This window comes from Caretta caretta, chromosome 1 (assembly GCF_965140235.1).
Source record: "Caretta caretta isolate rCarCar2 chromosome 1, rCarCar1.hap1, whole genome shotgun sequence".
NCBI classification, from domain to species: Eukaryota; Metazoa; Chordata; order Testudines; family Cheloniidae; genus Caretta; species Caretta caretta.
Genome location: NC_134206.1, coordinates 261,519,172 through 261,541,258, shown reverse-complemented (window position 1 = coordinate 261,541,258; position 22,087 = coordinate 261,519,172). Strand labels below are relative to the sequence as shown.

At 44.9% G+C, this 22,087-nt stretch overlaps 1 protein-coding gene across 7 annotated transcripts in view; it reads left to right on the top strand.

Annotated features, from left to right (window-relative positions):
* MRTFA (myocardin related transcription factor A) overlaps positions 1-22,087 on the top strand; it is a 182,178-nt gene that overhangs the window by 148,447 nt on the left and 11,644 nt on the right. For all 7 annotated transcript variants that reach the window (XM_048834809.2, XM_048834830.2, XM_048834814.2 and 4 more), the window contains 6 exons: positions 14,377-14,432; positions 17,295-17,370; positions 18,235-18,396; positions 19,801-19,976; positions 20,644-20,799; positions 21,629-21,882. In XM_048834809.2, coding sequence (XP_048690766.1) covers positions 14,377-14,432; positions 17,295-17,370; positions 18,235-18,396; positions 19,801-19,976; positions 20,644-20,799; positions 21,629-21,882 — 880 coding nt within the window. The remainder of the gene's footprint in view (positions 1-14,376; positions 14,433-17,294; positions 17,371-18,234; positions 18,397-19,800; positions 19,977-20,643; positions 20,800-21,628; positions 21,883-22,087) is intronic.

The window sequence follows — 22,087 nt, the reverse complement described above, 5'->3', positions numbered from 1 at the left end:
AGAAATGAAGGGGGAACACCTAAACCACAAAGACAGTGGGACTTCTGGAGTCATTCCCCCCAAGCCCTAGTCTTCCCTTCATGTAATGCCAGTCTCGCTAACCCAGCCCTCTGAACCAGTAAGACAGTTGCAAATTAAGGGCCAGATTCACTCATATGCTTTACCTGCTTTGTGCTGCTCAGGTGCTGCAGAGCAGCTATAAACCCAGCTTAACTGGTTGGTGCTCTCTGACTGGTTGTGCTGCTTTGGTGTGTTGATGAATCTGTTCCTAAAAGTTAAAATTAAAGATTTAAAGTTTGTACTACACATCTTCAAGTCATTAGAAATATTTCATGGGAATGTTTTCTTTGAGTTTATCGTTTACGGTTTATGTATGACATTTTTAAAAACAAAGTACATTTCCAGACAAAAAACTGATAAGATGGAGTTAAATTTGAGAGTACATATCAGTAACTTAAAGATAAAAACATTATGGAGATGTCGGAGTTATTCCAAAGCCAGTTATTATAAACCCAGAAAGTGCAGAGTTGAGGTTACACTTAAGATATCCAAACATGTTAAGCTAAGAAATGCACAGTTAAGGTATCCAAATACAGTAGAACTTCAGAGTTATGAACACTAGTGTTACAAACTGATCGGTCAACCACACATGTCATTTGGAACAGGAAGTACGCAATCGGGCAGCAGCAGAGACCCAAAAAAAAAAGCAAATACAGGACAGTTCTATGTTAAACATAAACTACTATTAAAAAAAAATAAAGGGAAAGTATTAAATTTTTTTTGACAAGGTAAGGAAACTATTTCTGTGTTTGTTTCATTTAAATTAAAATGGTTAAAACCAGCATTTTTCTTCTGCATAGTAAAGTTTCAAAGCTGTATTAAGTCATTACTCAGTTGTAAACTTTGGAAAGAACAACCATAATGTTTTGTTCAGAGTTACAAACATTTCAGAGTTACGAACAACCTCCATTCCCAAGGTGTTTGAAATTCTGAGGTTCTACTGTAATGTTAACTTGGTCCTGTAGTGCTGCCACCAAACGAAAAATGTGCTGGGAAAAACATCTCTTTAAATTTAATCAGAGTTCATGAATACTATTATGCATGAATCATAGGATTATTGAATGGCATCGCTAAAGGGCAGTGTGAAGGCTGTTTAGGTGCCTTAATTGTGTTTCTTGCCTTACCATGTTTGGATTTCTTTTAAGTATAACCATAACTTTGAATTTCCTGAGTTTCTAATGCTTGGTTTTGGAATAATGGCAACATCGTGTAAATGGTTTTTACCCTTAAATTACTGATACATACTCTCAACCTTAACTCCATTTTAACAGTTTGTGTACAATATGTATACATTTATTAGTTGCTTATACCCTTGATTGTGAAGTGTTCTTTCTTCTTCCCACCCCTGCCACATACACTGTGGGCACAGGAGGTTTCAGCTTCTTCTAGAGCAATGAGGGCCTGATCCAAAGATTCCCATTGACTTCAGGTTTCAGAGGGGTAGCCGTGTTAATCTGTATCTGCAAAAACAATGAGGAGTCCTTGTGGTACCTTAGAGACTAACACATTTATTTGGGCATAAGCTTTTGTGGGCTATAACCCACTTCATCAGATGCATCTAATGAAATGGGTTATAGCCCATGAAAGCTTATCCCCAAATAAATTTGTTAGTCTCTAAGGTGCCATAAGGACTCCTCGTTGTATTTTCCATTGACTTCAGTGGCCCTTAGATCAGGTCCTGAGTGGGAATTACCCATTAAGATCAACTGTGTGTGTCCCATCTGATTTCCCTGAAGTTGTGTAGGAGAAGGAATGGTATGGAACAGGATACTGGTGGTAGACCTCTCTGTCATTTCCAGCTCTCCTGGTTTTTTCCCCACTATCTTGGTGTTTTTAATGCATGTTGATATCCAGTGTCTTTTTGCTAACTTTGTATTTGGAAATGAGCTGTGAAGATGATTTGGGAGTTCCTTTGAGATCACTGTCCTTAATGTGCTGAAGCTCCCACAATGTGAGAGAAATAGTGTTTGTGTTTGTCTACACTCCAAAATTATGTTGACCTAAGCTATGTCTGCATACAGCTGCTGCAGTAATTAAATTGCTTTTGCGTATCCACACTACGCTCCTTGTGTCAGTGGTGCATGTCCTTGCCAGGAGTGCTTGTACCAAGTGTTCTGTCAGTGTGAGGCATTGTGGGATGGCTTCTGAAAGCCAGTAACAGTAGACTTAAGCAATGCAGTGTCTACACTGACACTGAGTCAACATTACTACACTGACTCTATACCTCTTGTGGAGGTGAAGTTAGTTAAGTCAGCATAGCAGGACAGTTACATTGGCGGGAGAAAAATTTTAGTGTAGACACTCACATAGTTAGGTTGACATAAGATTGCCTTTTGGGATGGAGGTTGAGGAGAAGGAGCCAGCTGCCCAAGGGTTGGTTAGAGATTTCTGTTTCTGATCAGATGGCACTTGGAGAACCCCACCCTGAGCTAACAAAGGAAACCATCAAACATCTTTGTGGCTCTTATCTAATTTTTTACAAGAGGGTAATAAACAGAAGAGAAAAATTCAAGACATACCTGAGGAGGAGATAAGTAAACAGCTGGCTGCTCTTTACTGGTTCTCCTGAAGCTTTGAATTAAGTCAGCAAGTCTGAGGTTTAGTTTTGGGTGTGACACAAGAACAAGATACATGTGTTAGGAAATGGTTGGTGTGGAGCCTTGTTTGTCAGAGCAAAGGGAGATTGAATCTTTCCCTCACCCACATATTGATTTGACAGCAAAACAGAATGTTCAAACTCCCACTTCAAGGTTTTTTAGTCGAGTTGTAGTATTTAGTTCCTTCTAACTCTGCCAGTTGTCTGGCAGTTGATTTTGGATTCAGACATTACTACGTACCCCCTGACACCTCGCTCCCCTCCCCTCCACCAGTGTGATATTGGGATTATGGGCATGTGCATTCAGTACCTGTCCAGTGCTGCAGAGCTGCATGACTAGAAACCAGTTGTGGCTTTCATCTGTTGTTTTTACTCGCAAGAATGAGAGGAGCCTCCAGCATGTCTTATTACCCATAGGAGTGGAGGGGTGCTGCAGTATATCTATTTCCTTGGACGGGTGGGGTACAGAGTACCATCCAAGACCTTGACATCCTTCATTATTCTGTTTTCCTGCATTGACTTTGGTGTCTCTCTCTGAGCCCCAGGTGCAAACACAGGATGTGTACTGAAATGTTTTGTCTATTACTTTTGACCTCCATTTCTTAGATCAGATCTACTCCTCCCCCACTGTTTCATTCTTAGAACGAACATGGTTCACAGTTCTACTTATTTCTCACACTAGGTAACGGGAACTTGGCTATTTTGATATGACTTTCTGTTTCGTGGCCTTGACCCCTCTTCAAGTCCGAATTTTACTTTCAGGTTCTGCAGAGTAAGACAGAGATGAAAAATGGAGTCTGAGCTGATATGCATGACTTTCATTGTCTGCTCTGCTGTATGGAAAACAAAGATTTGATTCATGATCCCCTAGGTCAGGAGTGCTGTAGTAGCCTAGTATGATGCCATAGGAACATGATGTGACATTACCCAGAGTACAGTCTGGACCGTTGAACAACAGTGTCCCCATAATTTTCCAGCTGGGGGTACCCTTTACACTGCTTCGCTGTGAGAGCAACCACTCCTGGCCTGCTCTCACACAGCATCTAGCATGTAAATTACTTCCAGCTGAGCGATGAGTGCTCTAGCCAGTCACTCCTGAATTATATTGCAGAGTGACACCAGCAACTTCCCAGTCCAAGACTTGTTCCCAGACATGTGCATCTTGTACTGCCCAGCCCTTTTCTGGACAACACATGCTCATATCAAGTCCGTTATTTCATCAATAGAAAATAATATGCACAAATCTTGTTATCCCAAACACTTCAATCCAAATGCACACTGATTTAGATAAAGCAATAAACCGAGTTTATTAACTGCAGAAAGTGATTAAACGTAATGAGGCATAAAAGTCAGAACTGGTTACAAAGAAATAAAAGATAAAACCAAACGAATACCTAACTTATCAAGTTAAGTAAATTCAAAGCAAAGATTTCTCTCACCACACGTCTTAGCAGTCTTCCTGGCTGAACTCCTTTCATACAGGATTTCCCCCCCCTCAGTTCAAAGAAGTTTATCAGGTGTTGTGGTTGCTGTGGATAGAGAGAAAGGAGGAATATTTTGAGGCCTCTGTTCTCCTTTCTTATAGCTCTCTTTTCTTTAAAAATCATCTGCAGCTGAGGTTCAGGAGACAGTCAGTCTATGGAGACTGGAACCTCCAGCTGTTTGTTGCCAAGATGTAAAATTCTCATTCACACCCCTTTTTCCTGCCAAAGAATGGCCGCTCAACCAGGTGATAGCCCATTTAATTTAATTGACATCTGCCTGAGGCATCAGTTTGCCTTTTGTCTCTGAGGAACTGGTTTGTGGCTGTTTCCTGAGATTTAGACTATATTTTAGTAACATCATACTGTAGAATTTTATAACTTTACATATAATGTCTCCACACACATTTTACTCGGATTATAATGTTCAGCAGATTATGGATTTTCAAATGATACCTCACCAGGCATACTTTGTACAAAATTTATCAGTCTTGTAAAAGTGGTGAACATAAAGGTACAGATTGTCACACATGACAGACAGTGAGGGATAAATGGATTCCCTTCTCTGGGCTGCAGGGAGGGGAGTTCTGTGTATTACTATAGATAATTGAGGAGTGGGACTGAAGACTTTTGAAGATCAGTCTGTCGGGATAGTAGTTGCAATGCATGGCCTCAAGGGTGGGAGAAGGAGGGAGGGATTGGAAAGCAATAAGGCTTGGAGAGATTCTCTATCTCCAGAATGGATTTCTCCTATGTGCTAATGGTATAAGAATGGAGAGGCTAATGCTTTTAATTAAAATCTCAACTCTAGGAATTGATAAGGAAGCATCAGAATTATCCACAACCGACATCCCTGCCACCTACTGAAAGGCGAAAGAAAACCTCTAAGTCTGTGTATTGGATTTCTTGAGCTCCTCACCAGCCAATCTATAGGAGGAAAATGACCTTTTGATAGTGGTCGTCAGCAAAGGGCTTGTCGGGACTCCCCTCAACAGATATTAAAATGGGTTACTTATTAGAGGGAATAGGACAAAACTATTTACAACTCTGTTGCAGAAAGCTGAACCTGGTGGAATGTGCTGTCTAACATGTTTTCTGTAACAGTATTGACAATGATTTATCTCCTCTATTCTAGCAGTTAAACCACGTTTAATACCAGTTCAATGGGACCCGTTACTGACAACCATTGGTAACATCAGGGCATTTTCCTAATGTGGTTGGAGTGTAAATGTGGCAGTCTGCAGCCACTGAGTTTCAGGTCCTGTGGGCTATTGGGTGCCATAAAGAAAGGACTTGGGAGTTCATATCTCTTCCTGATAGGATAGTCCCACTGAATGTAGAGGTAATGAGACTCCTGTGGGGGGACATCTCTTACATTTCTGTACTATACACTTTGTAAAAATCTTGGTTTTGCTGGTTCTTGGGGACTTGCAGCCTGAGTTACTTCTCTCCTACGTCTCATCTGCTGAGCTTTCCACTACTTCTTCACAAACAGTGATGCCTTATGCTTTTTATTTTTTCATAGCCCAGAATGAAGGCCCTGTTGTGCTGGGCACCAGAGGGGCACAGTAATAGACATGCCCTGCACTGAATGGTTCACAATCTAACATAAGACAAGATGTAGTGAGTGGGTTTAACAAACGGAAGGAACATGTGAGGAAGGATAAATAGAAAACATGGTTACACAGGCTAGCTCTGTACACATACTCCATGTTGGGATAAGGCACTGTAGTTTTGTAGCTTATTTTTGATTGGCCTCCCAAAGGGAGCAAACACTCTAGGTTGAGCAAGTCCATGATGAGAGAGAAAACTTGAGGTTTTTCGGCTTACCATGAACTTCTCCCTCATCTAGAGCAACACTGCACCAGAAAACTTCAGAACCGAAAAGAATGTTCTTAGTGGGTGTAAGAGAATGGGCTTGACACTCCATGACAAGGTTCTGGGGTGTATTGTTGTCACACAACCCTGTTGTAGCTCACAAGCTGTAGTGTTTGGGTCCCAACATGCTAGATCTATGTGGCATTGAGCTTCCCTTGCACTGAGTAGGCTGCAGCACTCTCTCTTTCCTTGGCAACACTGGTATGCTTCCTGGGCACAGGTTCTCTGTCACACATTTGTAGAAAAGGGACCCTGCAGCCCAGGTGCCCTACACCCCCTACACCAGTGCTGCCACCCCTCACCCTCTGACTCCCCAATAGCTATGCACATCCTTTCTCAGAGCTCCAACATCATGGGTGCTCTGGGTTTGCATTTCATCTGTGCAAAGACACATGATAACAAAAGCAGGTGGACATGCAGGCTTTGTAAGGATTCAGAAAACCAATCACTCATTCCTTTAGCTAGCACAAGAAATGCACAGATCTACACAAAATAGCAAATGCATACTTTCATTAACCTGCCTCAGTTTCCTTACGCCTCTGGAATGTTATTTGACTTAGGTCAGAGACCTTTGAGGAGTTCAGAATCCCTGCTCCTGCATATGGCTTCTTCTCTGAATCCTAGTCAGTCTCTCTCTGACCTTTGCAGTCAGTGCTGTGCTGCCTAAGCTTCCTCTGGCTCTGAGTCCCTCTAATTCCCCAGTGTCTACATCTGAGTTCTCAAAATCCTAGCACTGTCTAGACAAGCTGGGCAGAACTCCACCCAGGCTGCAGCTACCCCTTGTTTTGCTAGGGGTGATCTATTCAGGTGCTGATGATTGTCCTGTTCAAAGTCAGACACACCAACATTCCTCCCTTCCTCCTTAGCACAAGGGCTTTGATGTAAGAATATAGTAAAAGACAGCCAAAAACATAAGGATACTGACAGTTAACAAAATCGAACTGGAATTCATAAGATGTACATAGAGAGACAAGGTGGGTGAGGTAATATCTTTTATTGGATCACCTTCTGTTGGAGAAAGAGACAAGCTTTCGAGCTAAACAGAGCTCTTCTTCAGGTGTCTGTGTAGCAGAGCTCTGTGTAGCTCAAAAGCTCATCTTTCACCAACAGAAGTTTGTCTAGTAAAAGATTTTTACCTCACCCATCTTGTTTCTCTAATATCCTGGGACCAGCACAGCTATACCAACACTGCAAGCAACATAAGCTATACATAAACATTCATAAATCATCACAATTATTATTTATTTTGATGTATAATTTACTAAAATTACAGTTATCCCAGGTTCTAGAGACTGTTGCCATAAAAATTTAAGTTATAGTCCTATAAAAGGATTGGATAAGCAGTGGTTCCTTACCACAAACTCAGGAAATAATGAACCACAGATTAAATAAAATCCAAGAAATAATACCTTCCTTATCATAAGTACCAGCCCTTATCATGACTCTCTGGGCTTGTCTATACTGCACGCTAAATTGGCACTGCTGCGTTTGATGCAGTGTCATGAATTTAGTGGGTCTGGTGAAGACACGATGAGTCGATGAAAGAGTGCTCTCCCATTGACTTCAGTACTCCACCTCCTTGAGAGGTTGAAGTTAAGTCAGCAGGAGAGCATCTCCTGCCAACATAGGGCAGTGTAGACACCATGTTAGGTCGATGTAAGCTACGTTGCTCAGGGAGATGATTTTTTTTCACACCTTACATCGATTTAAGCTGCAGTGTAGACCAGGCCTCTGTCTCCAAAATGCTGGGTAAAGAAATAGAGCCTGAGGCATGTCCTGACGGTCAGATGATTTGGGCTGTTTTAGAGCAAAGGGACACAGTGGAGATTATCTGCTAGTATGTGCGCTGCCAACAACTCCCTCTCTTTATAGGAAGAGAGCGCCAACTTAAGTGCCATGACTGAGTGCAGCTGTGACAGTAATATATGGGCAGAGAGGTGGTCTCTCAAGTAACCAAGATGTTAGCCAGTTTAGGGCTTAAAGGTCAAAATCAATACCTTAAACTTCATTTGGAAACTCAGACAGCCAGGGCAGATTGTAGAGCACAAATCATTTACTCCTAGCAAGATACATTTCTTATTAAGTAGGCTGCCATATTCTGCATCAGCTTCAGTTTCTGGTTTGATTTAAGGTGTAGATCCATGTAGGGAGCATTTCACTCTTTAATCTTAGACATGGATGGTGGTAGAAAAAAATTACTGTTCTCCTGGTCAGATGAAGACTGGGGAGAAAGACAGTCCTAGAAACTGCTTCTACCAGCAGTTGGGGATCCAGTAACACCACCCGGATTGCAAACTCTACTGATGAATGGTGGACACATATTCTCAATATGAGGGGGACAATTTCAGCCATATCTCCTAGTTGCTTACTCCTACCCACCAACATTAATGTTTTCCAGACGGAGCTTCAGTAAGCTAACTCAATTTTATGCCCCAGTCTTAACCAAACACTGGGTAAAGCAATTGACATAACTTGTAGGCTCAGGTGAAATAGAAAGCTGGTTGTCTTCAACATAATGAAAACACTGCAGCCCAGGTCTCCTCATTACCTCTCTCACTGGCCCCATATATACATTAAGTAGGAGGGGAGGCACAATGGAACCTATGGGACACTACACAAAAGAACCCTTGGGGATGACCAGGAACTGTCCACTACCTCCCTCTAAGAATGCTCAGTACAGAATGAACAGAACTGCCCAAAAGAAGCCTCATCAACGCCTGTTACAGTCTGTAGGCAAGTCATTATCTCCTCGTAATCAATAGTATCAAAGGCAACTGATAAAGTGTTAGATCTAACTGTGAATACCTAATCTTTTTCTGGCACCAGAGAAGATAAATAATTATCATCATCAGTGCAATTAATGTGCTGTTCCAAAGTCTGAACCCAGATTGACATGGGACAAGGAAATCAGAAGCATCTGGTACTCCTAGAGTTCTCACCACAACCTTCTTAAGATTAATCAAAAAGGTTAGATTCTTGATAATAGGTTGTCAGCCTCAAGAGATGATTCCTTGAGTAAATACCATACAACAGCTTCCTTAACAGAGTTTGATAAACTGCTCTCCTTAAAGATGGCATTGACCATCTCCAGCAGTGAAACTAAGTCTTCCGTCTTGGCCTTCACCGGCCAGAAAGGACACGGGTCCAGAGGGCAAGTTGTGGAACTGTGCTGCCAGTAACAGGTCACTTTTCTACTGTAAATCTTGTAAAGGGAGTCCTGATGGCTCGAGAGAGACTCAACCATTAGGTCTTTCATGAAGCTCCTATCTGGCTCCTTGTAGTCGTGTGTCCCAAATCCATACAAGTTGGGATAGTCCGAGACAGTGCTTTAGTCACCAACCAACTGACAAGAACATAGCTGCAATGTGGTATGGAAGACAGTTGGAACTTTTGGGTTCTATTATTAGGTGTTCTGTGGACGCTCTCTGTATGATTGATGCTGGGCAAGCGTCACTTAGTCTTTGTGCCTCAATTTTGCTGTCTGTAAAATGGGCCTAATACTTTACAGAGGTTTGAAATTTAATTAATTAATGTCTGTAAAGCACTCTTATATGAAAGGCCTGGTAGAAGTATGAAATCTTATTACGTATTGTTTTCAGGGCCTTTGTCAGCTACCTTTTTGTACATGTTCTTTTATTAATGTTAGGAGTTTGGGTGTTTCCCTCCCTTTTAAGGAAGGAGATATTCACATAAACTGTACGCGTGTGGTCTGGAGATATAGTGCAACTTTAGGTGGATGAGATTCTCCCATTAAAGTGGAGCATAGGTTCTTCTTTGAGTAGATGCATCTGGGTATTCCACACAGGTGTGTGCGCACCCAGTGCACCAGAGCCAGAAGACTTTGCCTACCAGTACCTAGAGGGGCAGCATTTGCGTCTTGTGGCCTTAGCCTCTCCCCTGGCCATATAAGAGTAGCACCAGCCCAACCCCTATTAGTTCCTTCTCATCTCCCATAGCTGGATGTCCATTGCAAACCAACAGGTGCTGTTCTCTAAGAATGATTTTGTAAATTGAGCCACGATTTTCTAAATTTATGGGCAAGTTACCAGCAGCCTCCAGAGAGGAGTTCAGGGCATTTGTTACAGAAGACTGGTTGATAGCCAAGACTTCACTGCAGTCATCTCTGGACGTGCTGGATGCCTTGGCCAGAATTATGGCTTGTGTTGAAACTATGAGGAGTGCCTCATGGCTGCAGAAATCGAGCATTGCGTCCAATGTGCAGCAGATAATTGTGACGCAGTGGGATTACCCAAGGAAGGGTTTTAGATACCAGAAGAGGAGATCTTCTGATTCAGGGTTCACCCAGCCAACATAATCCCCTTTTACCCATCCCCGCATCAGGCAAGCACCCATTTTGACTTCTGTGTCCAGAGTAGTGATCAGTGGTGACCTTTCCATCCCCATCCACCCTGTTTGGGGACAGGCTGGCTTGTTTTTGCAGTGTTTGGGACTCAACTACCATGGACAACTGGGTCCTACGCACCGTCAGATTGGGTTATGCTATACAGTTCCTTTCCAACCCTCTGCCCCATTCCTCTTCAGGGACCAGTCTTATGAGATACTGATTCTCAAGCAGGTTCAGTCCCTACTAGTTTTGGAAGCTGTAGAGAAGGTTCTCCTACTTTGTCGGGGTCATGGATTCTACTCCCGGTATTTCCTGTTTCCAAACCCAAGGGAGGGTGAGACCTATTCTTGACCTCTGTGACCTCAACAATCAGATATGTGAGATTCCAGATGGTCACTCTAGCAACTATCCTCCCTGCCTTATAGCCCAATGACTGGTTTGCTACCCTGGCTCTTCAGGAAGCTTATTTTCAGATAGCAATTCTCCTGAGTCACAGGAGGTTTCTCTCCAGTTTGTTGTGGCAGACCAGCGCTGTGAGTACACTGTGCTTCACTTAGGTCTGTCTTGAGCCTCTGTCTGAGCCTCTCTCTCCTGTCTGTGTCAGACGATTGCATTCCTGCTAGCAGTATCATCTGCAAGGGAAGTATGTCAATTGCAGGCCTTGATGGCAGAACTTCCTTACACAAAGTTTTCCAAAGGCAAAGTGACCCTGCGGCAGCACCCTACGTTTTTGCCTACATTTCACTTGAACCAAATCCTATATCTACCAGTGTTTTCCCCTATGCTGCATTTAACCCCCGAGAAGCAGAATTTCCACATGTTGGATGTCAGGCGACATCTAGCTTTCTACCCACACAGGACTAAGCCCTTTCAATCCTCACATCATCTGTTTGTGTCATGTGCAGACTGAATGAAGGGTTGAGCAGTCTTTCCAGATGATCTCCAGCTGGATAACTTCCTGCATACGAAGTAGCTTAGACTACGCCTCCTCCCCCAGACCTCCCCAGGGTGTGAACTCATTCTAGAAGAGCCCAGGCAACACTGATTGCACTTCTGAGTGACGTTCCCATTTTGGACATTTGCAGGGCTGCCACTTGGTCCTCTGTACATGCATTTATGAACCACTATACCATTACAACTGCATCCTGCTCAGATGCAGACTTTGGGAAGGCAATCCTGCAGTTCTTCTTTAAATAGACTTCGAGCCCTACCTCCAGTGGTTAGTGCTTGTGAGTCCACCTGCATGGAATACATGGCTGCATCTGTGAGAAGAAGAAAACAGTTACTTACTGTAACTGTTGTTCTTTGAGATGTGATTCAGATGTGTATTTTACAACCCACCCTCCATCGCCTCTGCATCAGTCTTTGCCTCTGACATTCGGTGTGAAGGAACTGACGGGGGGTCAGGGCAATGCCTCCCCTTATATAGCCAGGGGAGGGGCTAAGGCCATGAGATGCAAGGATTGCCTCTATGTGTACTGCTCGGCAAAGTTCTCTGGCTCAGAGTGTGTTGGGCGTGCATGCACCTACCTGGTATACACCTCTTCCTCACATCTCAAAGAATATCAACAGTTCCAGTAAGTAACAGTGTTTTACTGATGTCCATAAACCAGATCTCTCAACAGCTAGCCTGCATCTCATGGCTCTAACCTGGAAAAAGTCTTCCTCTTTGGTCATTTGCCATCTCAGTGGCTAGTTAGCAGAATTGTTACACAGATCCAGGCTGTTTGTTATGCAGTTGTTTTAAGGCCAATGTACAGGGTTTGGTTAACTTTGGATGGAGTAAGATAATACAACAGCCACCCTTTTCTGATATGTGAGCCCCCTGATAGAGCACTAGGGAAAGCAGGGAAGGATGTGTGCCCCCTGGACGTTTTCAGAGGTCAGATATGAAGTTGTCTGTCTTGCTGCCAGGATAGAGCAAACTACGAACCAAAGGAATACCCATGAGAGATTAAAATTGCCCTTTAGGGTAACTGTTTAGCCATCCTGCCATACTTTTTTTTGTTTTGTTTTGTTTTATCAGGAAAGTCTCCTCCCTCTTGTTTGGTTTGTCTATATTCAGAATGCTCCCTGAACTACACATGAAGCTAACCAAACTGAGATAGGTTGCATCATAAAGATGGTTGTAACTATGTCAGGAAAAAGAAAAGGAGTACTTGTGGCACCTTAGAGACTAACCAATTTATTTGAGCATAAGCTTTCGTGCATATAGCTATAGCTCACGAAAGCTTATGCTCAAATAAATTGGTTAGTCTCTAAGGTGCCACAAGTACTCCTTTTCTTTTTGCGAATACAGACTAACACGGCTGCTACTCTGAAATATGTCAGGAAAATTTCATTTAACTCCCACAACATACACACAGACATGTTGCTTCCAGTATGATGGCAGAACTATGCAGAAAGGAAAATTGGCAGAGCTACTACAGAACATAAGTATTAGTCATGGAGTGCTATTGAAAACTCAGGGTATGTCCTGCTTTGGCATCCTCTCCCAAATGGCTCTTCAGTTGGTTCCCTGATGCACAGTATCATTATGTGTTGGGGGAAGAAACACAAACCTATGTTAACATCTTAATTATTCATATGTGCCATGCACAAAATAGAAGTTAAGGTTAGTGTTTGTTAAGGGGGATGGGTGTGGGTTCACAAACACCTTTCTGTGGCTTGAAAATAACTTTTCCCAACAACCTTTGTCTCTTGCTGTTCATCAATGACTGTCATAAATTACCCAGAAGTGTAATTGTCTCAGCCAATCAGAATGTAGAGATTTTGTAGTTATTGGGCCACAATTCTAGACGTATTCCCTGCACTCCCCATGGCCAGCTTGCACAATACCTTTTGGTTATTTCTCAATAACCAGATAGCTTGAAAATCCCATTTGCCTGGCTCAGAGCCATTATTAGCCCATCAGAGTGCAGGTATTTTTATACTCACTGTGGTTATTTCTCAATAACTGCAGTTACTGTACAAATTGTTCTACCCTGGCTACTGCAGTATAAATCTCTTCTGTTATTGGCTACTGCCCCTCAAATTCCCAGTATATGGACTAAATCTGAAGTAACTCCATCACATTCCACAATAGACATGGCTGCATCAGCTTCTGATCCTTACCCATCAGACCTCATCCACTCATCCTTCCCCCTGGGTGAAACCTGAGTGCACCACACACATTGAGTAACTCCTCTGTACATTAAATTTAAGCAAAGATTTTCACATTTTGAACAATTCTCTAATGTTCCATTATTAAACCATATCTCCCAAACAGCTTAACCTAGAAACAATAAAATTAGTCTTATTCGTTATTCTTGGATGAAATCTAGTGCCTGGGACTATTTTATAAGGCCTGGATACAACATTTTGGAGTTATTCATCTTTGAACTTTGAACCTCTAATAGCAGTACCTAGCTCATATATATTGCTTTTCCTCTTGATCCCAGAACCCTTTACAAAGGAGGTCAGTGGTCATCCCCATTTCACAGATGGTGAAACTGACTTTCTATGATGTTGAATGGCAGTGGAGAGGTTTTACAATTCATGAGGCTTCTCCCCATCATTCCATTCTCACATGCCTCTTCAGGTATGCTGGTGCCTACCGCTGGAGTCAGGGTCCCGAGTATTTTACCACCATGGGAAAGCTTGCTGAGGGTATTTTGTAACCCCATATCTAATTTTTGACCCTCATTCATGCCCCAGCAGATGAACAGATGAAGTTTACATGTGGTAGTTCAGTGGCAAATCCAAGTGAACATCTAGCTCACACTATGGATTTTAGCAAAATCAATAAGGGTCAAATCTTCAGCTGGTATAAACTGACATAACGCTCTTTGAGGTCAGTAGAGCTATGTTGATTTACACCTGCTGAGGATTTTATCCAGTGTGTTGAATATATGCATAAGGCAGTTGCTGTGAGCATTTCTTGCAACTTTAGTTTGCTAGCCCTACGTGGCGTGGGGGTGGAGAGGATAGGAACTCCACCGTTCTAATTCATTCTATAAATGTTGTCCTCCCAACAGCTCTGAAAAGTCCAGCTGCATTTCATGAACAGAGAAGGAGCTTGGAGCGCGCCAGGGTAAGAGAGTTTGTTCTTTCAAGTTTAAGGGAAATTGGGCTTGGGAGGGTATTTTCTGTTTATTACCCTGGAAATCCCATGTCTCTAAATGAGACAGCAAAGGATACGTCCAAATTCTGGAAGCACTATGTCACACATGCACCTGCATTTATGCATTTTTGTTTGCGGTGATGACTTCTCCCCCACTCTGTCTGGTCCTGACTAGGTTACTCCTGAGGGAATTCTGCGCCCAAAAATTAAAAATTCTGCGCACAATATTTTAAAATTCCGCAAATCTTATTTTTCAATAAATAAATGTGGAGGCTCCGGCACGGCAGTGGGGAGCACAGGCTGCATGGAGGTGGGAGATCACTCTGCAGGTGCTCCCCCCACTCTGGAACACAGACTCAACAATGAGGCTTCACCGAACCCTGACACAGCTCAAGAACCGGGCCTCCCCTGGCTCTGCCTTGCAGGATCTAAGTGTGGAGGGGCTTAGTGTGGATGGATTCAGGTGTGAGGTGAGAGGATTCTGTGTGGGGTAATCTAGCAGCAGGCAGTTCACTGGGGGGTCGGGTGCAGGGGAATCTGGATGCACAGGGGTTCATTGCGGGGTTCCGGGTGCAGTGATAATGGAATTCTGCAGAGGGGTCCAGGTGAAGGTCTTTGGGGCTCAGCAGGGGGGTCTGGGTGCAGTTGGTTGGGGCTCAGTGGGGTGGAGGTCCAGGTGTGGGGGGCTCAGCAGGGTGGTCCAGGTGCAGCAGGGTGGGGCTCATTGGGGTGAGGGTTCAAGTGCAAAGGACTCAGCAAGGGGTGGTCTGGATGCAGGGGTGGGGATCCAGATGCTAGGGGATGGGGTTTGGCAGGGGGTCTGGGGGCAGGGTGCTCTATCTGCAAGGGGTGAGGTGCGGGGGAGGGGGTTTTTGGGTGTGGGGGGCTCAATAGGGGGGTTCTGGATGCGGGGTGGTGAGGCTTGGTGGGGGGGCGTCCAGATGTGCAGGGGTTGGGCAGATGGGGGAGCAGCTGCCCACACAATGACCCCTCTCCCTGCAGCTGAGGAGCAGTGGAGGCAGGAAACAGGGATGGGAGGCATGGAGCTTCCTGCAGCCTGGGGAGGTTTCTGGGTGTGGGTCTGCCCCAGCCCCATCTTGCAGGGGAAGAGCAAGTCCCATTTTCCCCAGTCCAGCTGGAACTAGTAGCTGAGCGCGGTGCAGGGTAGGAGCCACAAGCTGGGCTGTCCCAACTGTGCCCTCTCCCCCATCCCCTCTGCTGTGATTTACCTCTCCACCAGCTGCTCCAGGCGCCCAAAATGACATGCTCGTGCTGCTTGACAGGGATGCATGACTACTTTTGCGGCTTCCCTTTGCTTCCCCACAGAAAAATGACTTTCTGAAAGGGAAGCAAAGAAATCTGTGGGGGACATGAATTGTGCACATGCGCAGTGACACAGAATTCCCCCAGGAGTAAATGCCAGTTTAGGACAATGGTTCAAGTTTCCCCACACTCTTCTTTCTGGAGATCACCAGTATTCATAACCCCACGCACACCTGATGCAGCTATTTTTGTGACATATTTTCCACCCTTGGATGGCAATAGCCTAAGTATGTGTTGCTTCTTTTGAACCAAAGGATGTTACTTCTGTGCAGTGTGCACACTTTTGTTAGTTTGTAGTGCTCCCAGACCCTGGGCGTATCTTCCCTTTAAAACCAACAGCTTGATGGAGGAGATCCCAAATAGTCTTGGGTAGAGACTAAAAATCACAAACCTGTGGCTCTTGAGAAAGAGGAAGCCAAGAGTGAGAGAGAGGCACCATACTTCATGTTGTAGCTGCTTGTACAGTGGAGTTTCTTGGTGATTTCAGTTCCCCAAAAGGCCTCTGGGGAATGTTCTTCAGAACAGCCCACAGGGGAATGGCGCCTACTCAGACACTTGGGCTGAGTTTTATTTCAAAAGTGAAAGCAATGCAAAATTAGAGAAATGACACCTCTGATGGAACATCCCAGACAACACCACCACTGCAAGCTTTCTGAAAAGACTGAAACAAGTACCACTATCTTAGATTTGGTTTGCTTGGAGAGCAGCATCCCCTTGGCTGTAGATTCCTCCTCCTGTTTCTTCTAAAAATTAATTGTTAAATTACTTTTTGGGTTTGGCAGTGGGTGAGTGCATTTTTATGTTTGGAAAAAAAATTGTTATAAAGCCTCCAACGGGTCCATTCCTGTGGTCTGCACTTATAGTTCTGCTACCCATTGACCCTAGTCTCCCTTTCCCTGGGCTTTCTGGGAGTGCAGAGTAGGAAGCATGCAGAGTTGTAGTGGGGTTTGCCCAGGTCCAGCTGGTCAGAGAAGTAGACAGCGTCTTCAGTTTAACTGCTCCATTTGTTGTAAGTTCCACTGTGTGCCCAAATCATGACCCAGCTTCCAAATCCCAACATTGCTTTTGTGTGCATTACTCTGCAAACAGTTGGCCCAGTGCTCAGCATCATAAACAGAAACCCATTGTCTTGAGTCTCTCACCTTGAAGGCTGACACTGACTTGGTCTGGCAGTATTGTGTATGGAAAGAAAGGGGTTTGGGTCTTCGAAGTTCCTGCTTCCTGCCATTCTGCTGAGGACTGGCAGCAGCTGCATCCTTACTCTTCTTTCTTTCAGGGATGGGATGAAGAACAGCAGGCAGTCCCTTGGATAAACTGGTCCTGTGTTTGAGGCTCTAAATACTATAAGATCTTGAAGGGAATATATCCCCTTCTATGTGCAGTTCATTTCCGTCTCAGTAACAACAAAAGAGGGATTTAAAAAAGCCAAATACCCAGTGCTTCCCAGGCCTATCCTAGGCTATGTCTGTCCACTTAATTTCATTGCATTCTTGTCTGTCTTTGCTGCAGACAGAGGACTATCTGAAACGGAAGATCCGGTCCCGGCCAGAGAGATCGGAGCTGGTCAGAATGCACATTCTGGAAGGTAGGCACACTTTGAAGAGAAAAACTCCAAATGTGGTGTGATCTACAACAAGCACTGACTCTCTCCATACATATTTCATATTCTCTGTGTGTATATAAAGTCTGCTGCAGTTTCCACGGTATGCATCCGATGAAGTGAGCTGTAGCTCACGAAAGCTCATGCTCAAATAAATTGGTTAGTCTCTAAGGTGCCACAAGTACTCCTTTTCTCTCCATACAGTTACTAGCTTGAGACAGTTACTGTCCACCCTCGCCCAAACCCTTATTCAGCTGGGAGTGGGCAGACGATCATGCCAGTTGCATAATACCGGAGTGGGTGAATGCATTGTGGAGGGGGGTGTATGAGATCAGGGATCTCCCCAGTAATGAGTCCAGAAATCATCTAATCAGGTCTGCTATGTTTAAGGCTGCCTTAGTTCTATGGCTGTTTAGGAAGGACTCATCTGCTTCTCACATGGCTTATTTGGTCTACAGAGAGATCTGCCATGTGAACCCCAACTGTGCAGAACCATTAGTTCAGGCTGAAGGATGGAGCAGTGGGGTGTGTGTGCTGACTGTTCTGCTGACCAGAGAAGAATTTGTTTAAAATGCCCAAAGGTGTGAGGCAGTGGAAGGTTCAGCTGGCGAGTGTGTGGCCAATTTCAGGGTCAGGGAGGGAATGGCATACTCCATATATAAGGATACAAAGCAAGGAGGAAAAGATGAACATGAATTGAATGACACCAGTTTGAGTGGAGGGAGCATCTCCCATCCAGCGTCAGAGAGCAAGGCTCTTTCCTTCCTGAATGGAAGCATAGTAATGTCAGCATGCTCACATTAGGCACCCCAGGATTGATCCCATCTTATTTACTTCTTTCCTGTCCAGAGACCTCAGCTGAACCCTCCCTGCAGGCCAAGCAGCTGAAGCTGAAGAGAGCAAGACTGGCAGACGACCTCAATGAGAAGATAGCCCAGAGGCCAGGTCCCATGGAGCTGGTGGAGAAGAACATCCTTCCTGTGGAGTCCAGCCTGAAAGAAGCCATCATTGGTAAGTGTGGTAAGGGATGTGTATTTCTGGGGAGGTTCTCAGGTAACACATCCTTTTGCCCTGTGGGAAAAAATACCATGAGATTTCATTCCCATGCCAAAACTTCAGCCTCTCCAGTCCCAGGATTCTGGAATGCAAAGCTCCCTTCCCAGCCTGGATAGCGATGGAGAGAGATTAGATTATAAGGAATGCTGGGCTCACAGAATAAAATGAAATTGATCCCCAATCCCCAGGACTGATGAACCATTGTGGGATTGTGTTTCCTAGTTTGTGCATGCCCTCTCTTCCTGAAAATCCCTCTATCTTTAACCCTTTGTGAGAGAGAACCCACTGACTAAGTCAGATCAGGGAGGGAAGACAGCACATGGGTGAGCAGATGTGTGGAAACAAAAGCTTTCTGTTGGTTTAAAATCTTCAGAGGATTCAACTCCTTTGAAAATAAATAGGAATGGATGTAAATCATTCCAGTGCCATTGCAGGGGTGAAAAGGAATGCTGAGGAATAGCCCTCCCACAGCCTGAGTGTATTACCCCACTCCTAATTAGGCAGGCTGTATGAAGCATAGCCGCACCCTGCTGAAGCATGGGCAGTCACTGAAGGAATTGCCACCTCCTTCAGAGACTAATGGAGGCATGCTCATGAGCAAGGGTGCATACATTTCAGTGAGAGGTGCCAGGCTGTGGTAGGAGCGAGCCTGGCTTCATCCTCACACAAGAATTGGTCAAGGAAGAGAGGAAGAATTATCTTGTGGTTAAGAAATGGTCCGTCCGTCCATCCATCTGTCTATCCCCACACATCCCTCCATTTTGGGCTTGAGAGATTTGGGGTCAATTGCTGGCTCTTTGGGCACATCACTTAATTTCTCTGTGCCTCAGATGGTCATCTGTAAAATGGGGATGATCATACTTCCCTATTTCACAGGGGTGTCTTGGGGATAAATTAATGTTTGTGGGACAGACAGATACTATGGTTGGAGGGCGCCATATATGTACAGATATAAGTCTGAGGAACAGTTAGGGCCACCTCTTGTGATTGACCCTTGCGCTTTGTGTCTGGAAAAAGAGAGTAGAGAACATCTGGGATCCCAACTAAAAGAGACCCTCAACACCTCCTTTGAGGAGGAAGATCCTTCCTCCTATCCTATATCATGCAGCTGGCCAACACTAAAGAAATCATTACTTGAGACTAGACAATGCAAACTAACACACAACCTTCCTAATTGAGAAGCCACCAAACCAAGTCCCCAGTGCCCCTTGTCATGTGCCATTGCCCTGGATTCCTCTCAGTCAGCCTTTAGGCCTCAGGGTATGGTATAAGCCGACAGCTCAGCGCCCTCCCCCACCTCCCACTGGCCAGTGGTGACTGTAATCCCATTCAGTGTTTGAAATTATCTTTTGTTTTCAGTTGGGCAGGTGAACTACCCAAAAGTTGCGGATAATTCCTCTTTTGACGAGGACAGCAGTGATGCCTTGTCCCCAGAGCAGCCAGCCAGCCATGAGTCCCAGGGATCTGTACCATCACCAATGGACGCTCGGATTGGTGAGCCGCTTCCCAGCACCACTGTGTCATCACCAGCTCAGGTAAGAATGCTGTGTTGACTTTTGCTGCTCTCTGGGACCTCAGAACCCTTATTAGATTGGGGCAGTGCAAATGCCTGGATCCCTGAATGAGGGATGAGGCATAGAGACATCTACAAGGTGTCATTGCTAAGAGACTGATTTGTTCCTCAGTAATTCATTAATGAGATATCACTGAAGTCACATGAGATGTCTAGGTTCTAAATGGTACCAGCAAAACCATGTGTCTGGTGCCCCTGTAGGTAGATGCAGTGGGAAGCTTCCAGTGATTCCCTAGAAGTAATAGGAGAGGGCACCTAGTTGTGCCCTGTTGAGGATTGGTAGTGGGAATGGTTTTGGCAATGCCATGTATGTTAAGAGTATGTGACTGTTCCTGGGAGGCAAAGGGAGGAGAGGCATAGAGTTAGAAGTGGGCTTTGATTCCTTCCTTCTTCTAGGATGCTTTGATCCCACTGAAGCATGCTTCTCCCCAAGCTGGATAAGGGGATCTCAGGGAGTGGATTAAGAAGCCAGGTGGCCATTTAATGGCTGGTAACCTGTGCATAGCAACTTGAGTGGAATGCTCCTACAGCCCTCTGCTTTCTGAAAGGAGGGCAACATTGTAACAGTGGAGAGGAAACTTTTAGCTGTGTGTCTGTTTCTTGAGTGATGCTCTTTCTTCCCCTTGCAGGTTGTGTCCCAGTTACAGATCAATGCAGATGCCAATGAAACACCTTTCCTACCTGAACAGCCACTCCCTCCTCTTCCACCACCACCTCTGCTGCCTCCAGGCTTCACCAACAGAGCCACTATTCCTGCTGCCAAGCCCCCACCAACGCTCATTAAGGTATGGGGAGGAGGGATGTCACTCCATTTTTATAGACTAATAGAAGTTAATGTGGCTGTTCTGGGGATGATAGAGAGTGGGAGTGTTAGACTAAGATGCTGAGGCACTGGAAGAACATCTTGCATCATTCACTGTCTCCCCCTGGTCTCTACTTAGAGGACCTTCCCTGAGCTTGAGCTGAATCAATGTCTAGATCTTCTTCAGTTAGAGAGGACTTGTGGCACATTAGAGACTAACCCATTTATTTGAGCATAAGCTTTCGTGAGCTACAGCTCACTTCATTGGATGCTGTAGCTCACGAAAGCTTATGCTCAAATAAATTGGTTAGTCTTGAAGGTGCCACAAGTACTCCTTTTCTTTTTGCGGATACAGACTAACACGGCTGCTACTCTAAAACCTTCAGTTAGAGAGGAGCTCATTGAGACAGGGATTAGGTCAGGAAGGTGTCTCCCTCCTTCCAAACATATTATAGTGCAGTTGCCAAGGGTCCTAGATATAAAAGTTTCCTCCGAAGCATCTAGCATTGACCATGGTCAGGGAGAGGGAGTCTGAGCTAATTGTTCAATGGTCTGTTGCGCTGTGGCAATCCTTCTTGTCTCTCTACCCTTGTTCCGGTGCTGTGTAAGGTCCTGGAGGTAGCCGAGCTGCTGAGTTTGTACGATTATCCCTGCTTTAAGAATGTGGAAATGCCCCAGAGTCAAATCTGGAGAGAGTTTTGAAGTAAAAAGCCTGGTTTGCTTGTAGGTTTTGGTTAGATGTTAATGCTGTTCCAGTGCATCTCCTACATCTATTTTTATTTTCTTCCTTCCCTGCTTCTCTCATTGAATAGCAAAGTCAGCCCAAGTCTGCCAGCGAGAAGTCTCAGCGCAGTAAAAAAGCCAAGGAACTGAAGCCGAAAGTCAAGAAGCTTAAATATCACCAGTACATCCCCCCGGACCAAAAGCAGGACAAAGGGGCTCCCCCCATGGACTCCTCCTATGCCAAAATATTGCAGCAGCAACAGCTCTTCTTGCAGCTCCAGATCCTCAACCAGCAACATCAGCAGCACTACAACTATCAGACCATCCTGCCAGCCCCACCAAAGTACGGGCCCCCCAGCACTACCCCTCCTTAGGGACCCCCTGCCCTCCCACCCCTGCGCATGGTCTCCGGGAGCGGCACAATAGCTACCAGACCATCCTATCGGCCCTGCCAAAGGGCGGGACTTACTGCACGCTGCCCACAATCCTCCCCTGTCTCTCCCCACCCCTCGTGAGGGTCTCACTCCCTTAGTAAGTTCATCAGGTCC